At 43.9% G+C, this 9,056-nt stretch overlaps 1 protein-coding gene across 3 annotated transcripts in view; it reads left to right on the plus strand.

Annotated features, from left to right (window-relative positions):
• The window catches only part of LOC6620197 (tyramine beta-hydroxylase), a 69,903-nt gene extending 64,843 nt beyond the window's left edge, over positions 1 to 5,060 (plus strand). For 2 of the 3 annotated variants that reach the window (XM_032725835.1, XM_032725836.1), the window contains exons 3-8: positions 60 to 418; positions 475 to 626; positions 685 to 1,076; positions 1,313 to 1,662; positions 1,771 to 1,958; positions 3,175 to 3,478. In XM_032725835.1, the coding sequence (XP_032581726.1) occupies positions 60 to 418; positions 475 to 626; positions 685 to 1,076; positions 1,313 to 1,662; positions 1,771 to 1,958; positions 3,175 to 3,478 (1,745 nt within the window). Of the gene's footprint in view, positions 1 to 59; positions 419 to 474; positions 627 to 684; positions 1,077 to 1,312; positions 1,663 to 1,770; positions 1,959 to 3,174 lie in introns of all 3 variants that reach the window. The other variant, XM_032725837.1, reaches the window with a different exon arrangement.
• Positions 5,061 to 9,056: the final 3,996 nt, after the last annotated feature.

Below are 9,056 nucleotides of genomic sequence, written 5' to 3' on the forward strand. Positions count from 1 at the left end.
CATTTTTTGCAAATTTGAAATGCTCCTTATGAAACAATGTTTTCAATCACTACCTTAAGGTTTATCCGACACAAAGCTTCACGAGATCTACCTGGACGACAAGGAGATTAAGCTGAGCTGGATGGTGGACTGGTACAAGCAGGAGGTGCTTTTCCACTTGCAGAATGCTTTTAACGAACAACACCGCTGGTTCTATCTGGGGTTCTCCAAGCGCGGCGCTTTGGCGGATGCGGATATTTGCTTCTTTGAGAATCAGAATGGGTTCTTCAACGCAGTAACCGATACGTACACCAGTCCGGATGGGCAGTGGGTGAGGCGGGACTACCAGCAGGACTGTGAGGTCTTCAAGATGGATGAGTTCACGCTGGCCTTTAGGCGCAAGTTCGATACCTGTGACCCTTTGGATCTGCGACTCCATGTGAGTTGAGCATCGGACAGTCAGTAATCGGGGATAATGATGTGTCTATTTTGCAGGAGGGCACAATGTACGTGGTTTGGGCCCGTGGTGAAACGGAGCTGGCCCTGGAGGATCACCAGTTCGCCCTGCCCAATGTGACGGCTCCGCACGAGGCGGGTGTTAAGATGGTACAGCTGCTCCGGGCCGACAAGATACTTATACCCGAGACGTAAGTGGTTGTGATATATGTAGAGGTTGGTATATAACGTAAATACTTATCCCACCAGCGAGCTGGATCACATGGAGATCACCCTGCAGGAGGCGGCAATTCCCAGCCAGGAGACCACCTACTGGTGTCACGTTCAGCGACTGGAGGGCAATCTCCGGCGTCGCCATCACATCGTCCAGTTCGAGCCGCTCATCCGGACGCCGGGCATCGTGCACCACATGGAAGTCTTCCACTGCGAGGCCGGCGAGCACGAGGAGATTCCCCTGTACAACGGCGACTGCGAACAATTGCCGCCACGGGCCAAGATCTGCTCTAAAGTGATGGTCCTGTGGGCCATGGGAGCCGGCACCTTTACCTATCCTCCGGAGGCCGGCCTGCCAATCGGTGGACCCGGCTTCAATCCGTATGTTCGGCTGGAGGTTCATTTCAATAATCCGGAAAAGCAGTCTGGTGAGTAGTAGGGCGAAATGAAAGTGGGCGATTCTATGAAGATTACACAGCATTATTACAGCATCGCTTGTGTTTGAGAGAAAAACGTTGGCTTATCAATCAATTGATAATATATATCCACAGCGAAATGAAACAATAATGTGAAACTTGCATACCGTTTAACTAATCATATACGCAATATTGTTTCCAATATTAATCATCCGCCCCAATTGTCTGCCTGCCAATTCTCTTTTCAGGCTTGGTGGACAACTCCGGCTTCCGCATCAAGATGTCAAAGACACTGCGTCAGTATGACGCCGCCGTAATGGAACTGGGCCTGGAGTACACTGACAAAATGGCCATTCCGCCTGGTCAAACCGCTTTTCCGCTGAGCGGCTACTGTGTGGCGGACTGCACTCGAGCCGCTCTGCCGGCGACGGGCATCATCATCTTTGGCTCTCAGCTGCATACCCATCTGCGTGGCGTCCGCGTCCTTACCCGCCACTTTCGCGGCGAGCAGGAACTGCGCGAGGTGAACCGCGATGACTTCTACTCGAATCACTTCCAGGAGATGCGCACCTTGCACTACAAGCCACGTGTCCTGCCCGTAAGATCCTTTATCCAGATCATAGTTATTTATAAACATTAATATTGTATAATTATATGTATATGTATATGTATAATTATGTGCAATCTATCCGTTGGTTTTTTGTAGGGCGACGCTTTGGTAACCACTTGCTACTACAACACTAAGGATGACAAGACCGCCGCCCTCGGCGGATTCTCCATCAGCGACGAGATGTGCGTCAACTACATCCACTACTATCCGGCCACCAAACTGGAGGTCTGCAAGAGTTCCGTTTCCGAGGAGACGCTCGAGAATTACTTTATTTACATGAAGCGGTGAGCTCTTTCTTTATTATATACTTATAATATATTTAATAGATGTACATTTGTACCGAAAACTGTGACTAAATTTTAGGCAATCAATATTTGGCATCTGCGTGCCGTTGCTTAGCTAGCCGTTTAAGTGATGAGCTATTTCTCTAGTTTTATTCAATTAGGATTGAACGAAAACCCTTTGATTTGGAAAAGTGCCGCAGGCTCATTCCCTCTGTTTTGGCATATCCTTTCCATTTTGTGCCTCTTTTTTTGTTTTTTTTTTTTTTTTGCTGCCCTGCCTTTTTTCAACAATTATAACACCCATGCACATTCATCGCATTCTATGCATCCGTCCCGCGGGCGTTTTGCGGCGTTAATGGAAGGAATATTTTTTAATCTACGCAGCGAAGGCGACGACGGGCGACGTCACAATGGGGGGCAGTGGCGGGTATCCAACGAGGGGCATTGTGGGTTTTCATTAAGGGGGTTCTTCCGCTCGGCTCCTTCTGCATCAAAGGGAAACTTTTTGGCATTCCCTTTCGAGGCTCGATTCCGTCGGCGCATTCATAACGGCGAAATGCTCTTTGTTCGCCTCCTGTGACCGCGCCCCCTGACCCCCATCGCCTCCCAGCCCTTTCCCCTATTCCAAGATCCCATTTCCTGGTTTTGGGCCCCAAAAAGGTGTTCGCTAATTGCCAACTTTAAGCAGTCGAGCATCGGTTGATGGCAAAGTTTACATTAGATTAGGGCCACCGCATCGTGGAAACTTGGAATGCGGCCTGTTGGGGAGCATTGTGTTCAGCCACATCCGCATCCGCATCCACCAGGTGGTGGGAGTCGGAAATGGAAATTGCCGGCCAAAGTTAAAGTTATTGTTGCGGTTATACTTTGGCCCCTTAGCAGGCGTTTGGCCTCAACTCTTGTGATCATATTATGTTCTGCAAGTCTACAATAAACTTAGTATTATTAAAGGCCAAGTAATAAAGGATTAAATTATTCACCCAAATTGGATACGTGCATTTTTTGCATTCAAATTGTGTTTGTTTCATGAAAAAAAACATACCAAACTGATTATAAATGATGAGCTTAGCTTAGAAAAGTTATAATGGGATAACAAGGAATTTTGAGGCATTATTTAGTAAACAATCTTAATTGTTGCCAGTTCGATTTGTGTTAAGATTAAACTTATATATCTGCTTATACATACAATCCTAATCATCGGTTTGTATACTTGCAGCACGGAGCATCAGCACGGCGTGCATCTGAATGGAGCCAGGTCGTCCAATTACCGGAGCATCGAGTGGACCCAGCCGCGGATCGATCAGCTGTACACCATGTACATGCAGGAGCCGCTGAGCATGCAGTGCAACAGGTCCGATGGCACTCGCTTCGAGGGGCGCGCCAGCTGGGAGGGCGTGGCAGCGACGCCCGTCCAAATCCGCATACCCATTCACCGCAAACTGTGCCCCAACTACAATCCGCTGTGGCTGAAGCCATTGGAGAAGGGCGAGTGCGATTTGCTGGGGGAGTGCATCTATTAGGGGCGCCGTACATTAGGCATTAGGCGAATAGGCGAATGGGGGCGTGGCATAGCACACACTCACACCCACACCCACACCCACACACACACACATACAGCACATGCACACGCACACGGCATGGATAATATGAGGATTTGGATTTCAACAGTCGCCTATGCAAAAGCTGAACTCATTCACCATTCACGTCGAATTGGCAGGCGCATATTCTATTTTGAAAGCTTAACTCATGAATACTTTTGAATATTTAGCTAAAATAGCTTGAATTTAGATCTAACAGCATTGGAAAAAGGTTATTTTACTCCTATTTGGTTAGTTAGTTCAGTGCGATGGCTTATTAACAGTAACAAACTGATAGCCTAAATGTTTTTGTTGACCTTACTTTGAAATTCGCAGGGAAATCAGAGGAATCACTGTAATTTGTATAGCCCTGAGTGGTTTTTTCGCCTTATGGAAGTTAGACTGTAGTCGCTTTGTATTTTACCCTTTATCCACATGGTCATTAGCATTATCATCGTGTTTGTGTGTGTTTTTTTTTATTGTTTGTGTGTAATGGGCAACAGGGCAAAACAAATGTTTTCACTCTTTAAATAACTAATGCATTTACCAATCCTGCCCATGTTGTTCACCCTTTTACTTTCACTTTGCTTTTGCTTTTGCTTTCGCCTTTGACTTGGCTCGTGTCCTTTGCCCTTGTTGTTTTGGCCAGCCTTTGAAATTTGCCGACTGACAGCGCCGCCAGGCTAGAACGTTTAATACGAAACAGCTTACAAAGCATGGCCCACACACACACACACACGCGCACACACACAAGCGCACTGAACTTGGCTGAGAAGAAACTGTAGCAACTTCTCAGCGCCAGCTGAAAAATTAAATGGCCAACTGACTGAATGAAACGGAGGAGCGTACTTAAACGGACAAACTGGCCGGAAACAAGAAGGCCAAGAAATGGGAGGCGAACTCTCACTGTTTATAATATAAATGAGCAAACTTTTGATGCAACCCGACGTTGCCAAGTCTAATTACCAAGAAGCTCGGGGAAAGACGGCAGGCGAAAAGGCGGACAAAAATCGAAAGAAAAAACAAAATTAAATTGGTATGAGATCTTATTGGAAATGTGAAAAGTTGGCGCGGAGGGGATCATGGGACATGGTAGATGGGCTACCAGCAGCCAGGAGCTTACCACATGCACCCATGTGTTTCTTTCACAAAAGGGGAATCCCCCAGTCGCCTCATTCCATTCCCTGTTAATCCAACCCTATCAGTCCTTCACGCTTTTCTTACTTTTCACTACCGTTTCCCTATCGACATAAATGCACCCACACATACACTTACACGTCCGCACACACACACACCCACACCGACATACATTTGAGTAAACATGTAATGGATACGTTTAAGTGTAGCCAACATACATATGTAAGATGTGATAATTGTTCTATGGCTATAAATGAAATATATATACACATGAATATATAAACTATGTAGATGAAATATTTATAAAAAACAAAAACCAAGCGAAGGCGAAACCAAAAAAAAAGTAAAATGTATAATTATCTAATAAAAACTGACCACCATACCAGAACCATGCATTTTTCATTGACTGTATAGGGGAAGTCAAATATGTAAGTATTGTTCAATTAGTGACTGCTATGGGATGCATTAACACTTAGCAAGTACTTGTTACAATGCCAAATATTTATCAATTAATTACATTGACGAATCAAGTAATTCGCTTGAGTCTCCTTTCATTTGATTTTTACGCAATAGAATACCGGAATTCGCAGAGTGTTCGAGGGCTTAATTCCCGCCAATAATGGACTCTCGTTTCTCATTGTCCTTATTGGAAATTTTTGATCCTTCAGCGCGCTGACTGACGAGCGGCCATTTTAATTGATTTTTCAGTTTTGTGCACAATTTTTGTGTGAAAAGGGGCAAGGACGTGGCGATGGGGGAGTCATGAGAGTATTAAAAACGCTGCAATCCAATTTAAAGTTTTTAACGAAACAACAAATATTTTAATATTCATTGGCGCCGGGCGTACACGCACACCCAAAAAAAAAAAAAAAACACCGAAGTGTGGGCGTGGTGGGGCGTGGGAATGAGACAAACTACATTACAGAAACCAAAGTGCTGCACAGAGAACAAATCATGTAAATTGCCATCAATTACAATGTTCTGTCATAGTTTTCGATTTCCCACATTTCTACAGCATTATATTTTAGGCAAATTTATTTGCCTGATTTATTTTGGCAGTCGAAATACAACAGCTTCCATTCCATTAGCATTAATTCATCAGACATGGAAGCCTTCAAGCAGATGACAGACTTCGCACACATACACATACGCTTTTCCATTCCCCGCCACTGGAAAATCTAGCGAAAATAAGATGTAAGCGAGGGGAAGGAAGAGACAAACAGAATGAGCGAGAAGAATGAACATTGGAGGAGTGGCGGCGAAATGGGACATATATGTACCATATATGCACTTGTATTCTCAGAGTATTTTATGAAATATTAAATAAATTAATAATTTAAAATTCAAGGCGAAATCACTCGCGCAAGCCACACTTTTAAGCACACCTACATATATTTTTGCACATATTTTATTTTTTTAACTAATACAACTTTAATGCAAAAGTTCTTCTGGTAGTTCAGCGACTTTTTGAGGCCAGTGCTTTGCGGAGAGAGAGAGAGAGAGTGGTGTCAGTCGGCGGCAGATGCCCCATTCGTGACTGAGAAAAGTCAACTGGTCCGCGGCTACGCGGCGTATGCGTAACGCAACCGAACGTAATGGCATACGTGAAGGCATCGCGTTCCGTATCTTGTGCGTCTGTGTGCGTAATCGCTTTTTTCGGTCTGTTGTCATTGCATTTTCACGCTCGCTCAAACACACAAAAAGAACACACACACACACACCAAATATACAGGAGCAGAACATTTATTCAAGCCAACCTTCATCGTGACCGCCTGGTTCCGCTTAGTGGCAGTACAGTGAAGCACGGATACAAGTGAAAATAATACAAATTATGCAAATAAAGTAATCATAATGGCCTTGCACTGGCATGTAACTAATTCAATAATTAATCAACTAGTTAACCCACTTCAGCTCGAGTTCGTTTTTTTTGTTTTGGTTTCAGAGGTTGCACTGTATAGACCGAGCGGAGGTAACGCTTGATGTAGTCCTTGCCACTGGGACTGAGGCTTAGATCCCGATTTTGGGGCCCGTGCAGCATCCTTGCTGCCAACGGCATTTCCATACCCATACCCATTCCCAGTCGCAGTTTCAGCCGCAGACACATTCTGCTAAAACATTTATCTGCGGCCCAATCGGTGGCGTGTGTGAACGAGCTTTCTGGAATGGCGGACGCGGCCGAGGGACCAAATTTAATGTCACAAACTTTTGATGTGTTCTAATTTATATACAAACAGACAGACGGAGCAGAGCGCAACTTGGGGGGAGTCCGTTGATACCCTTTAAGCGAATATTGTGGCACAAGGCAAAGATGATTCCAAACTGTCAGTTGCAATCACATTACCGTGTAGTATATTCTAAGCTCGTAAATTGCAAATTGTCATAAATTAGAAATAAAGAAAATATATGCATAAGTATGCTTGTTTACTTTGAAGGCATTCGAAGGTAGTTCGAAATCGAGCAAAACCCATTGGGCTTCCCAATTAGCCACCTGCGTGCCCCGGGAATCGTTAAAGTAAATTTGTTTTCACGCTTGATGGCGAATTGTGCGACTTGCTTGATCTTTGGCACACCGCTTGCGCCTCACTCCCGTTTTTTAGCCAGATTTCGGCACTTTCATCTCTCCAAACACCGCCCCACATAGCCCACATACCCGACATACACTGCCCTCCAAAAATTTAAACAGCACGCGGTGTTCTTGTTAATATTTCATATGTCATCGCAAGGAGCCGCAGAAACACCACTTTGCTCTCTTTTATTTATACATTTTCTTTTTTTATTTTTATTTTTTATTTTTATTTTTATTATTTTTATTTTTTATTTTTTCATTCTCAGGATGCGCGAAATTTTGGAATTTTCTTGTAAGCGGTCGCAACTCTTAAATCGCTTGCGTTAAAAAAAATTTGATTATGTGACATTTTCGTTCAGCTTTTGTGGGAACATAAAACGCATATAAAAAAAAAACGGAGGGCAAATTAAATTTGTACACAGATTCACTTCGTTTCGTTTATTTATTTTTTTTTTTTATTTTGTTTTTCATTTTCGTGGTGGCTGATTGTTGCTGTTGTTGTCATTGCAGGACGAAGAGGCGAAGGACCTCCGCACAGATCCTGTGGTAATTTCATTCCCTTTTATGAAGGCTTTTCCGCATTTTCGGCATCAAGGAGCGAATAAAGTCGGTTACGGCGAACTGATCGACTTTCAGACACCCTCGTTTCAGCCACTCGAAGTTGCTGCATTATATGCGAACTAAAGAAAATTGGTTTCCAAAGTAGTAAATAATTGGTTTAAATATTGAATATGTATATGCAGTGAAAATACTTGATAGTTATTACATTTGCATTGGGAAACTGAAAATACTTAAATTGTTATATACTTTCAAATTTAACGTTGCTAAATGTGTTCTTTGATTATTTCTACTATTTTTACTGTTTTTTTTTTCAGATGAAATCGGATAAAATCGGCTTAAATGCGGGGGCGGCAAGGGGCGTGGCAGCGGGATGAGTCCTTGGAGACCAATTGCGCATCGCGAGCTCTTTTTGTTTCACATTTTTTGGTTGCCGCTTTGTTTTATGCATAATTTATGCAAAATAACCAAGCACAAATTGACATTAATCAGTATGCTTTATTGACTCACCCGTGGCCACTGGTCGCAGGACATTTGCCAGGATAAGCCCTCAAATTCGCAGCCATTGGTGGAATGTCAAGTCGAGATAAAACGCCACTCATGTCCGCTGACATTTCTGGTGCTGTGGTGCTCTGGAGTTCTGGTGCTCCAGTGTGTTCTCCGCTCTGCAGCGACCCAACATTCCTATTACTTAATCAAGAAATTCCTTTTGGCCTTTGACTTTGCTTTTTAGCCCAATCCGCTCAGCGTTAATGGCCTTTGTGGCCTTTGCCATTCGAGGGCATCTTCAATTGCGTTGCTCGAAATGCCCTATGTGTGTGTGTTTGTAAATATATGTACATCATATGTACATCAGTTGAAGTCCCCGAAATGATATGTTTCTGAATGATGGCGAGTGCACAAACCGAAAGGGTATTCTAGATTCGATTCTGAATTTCAACCGTTGACCGTCCCTTTTTTTGTTTTGCTGATAATGAAAGTGACTTGACATTCCGCTCCCTTGTGACTTGTATTCGCTGGACGTTCACTGGGCGTACGACGGACACCCATCCACTTTGGGTCACCAGCAGCACCAGGAATGCGCAATAAACGTGGTCAGCGGAAGGGGATATGCCAACGCTCGTTTGGCTGCCACCACGCAGAGGATCCAGCGAGTGGAGTGCTTTCCTAGGGTATATTAAGAGCCAACAATTTATATTTCAGCCTATTCATCATTATACTCTGCTCTACCTATCTGCATAATACTTAAAGATTAAAATA

This window comes from Drosophila sechellia, chromosome X, assembly GCF_004382195.2.
Source record: "Drosophila sechellia strain sech25 chromosome X, ASM438219v1, whole genome shotgun sequence".
Taxonomy (NCBI): Eukaryota; Metazoa; Arthropoda; class Insecta; order Diptera; family Drosophilidae; genus Drosophila; species Drosophila sechellia.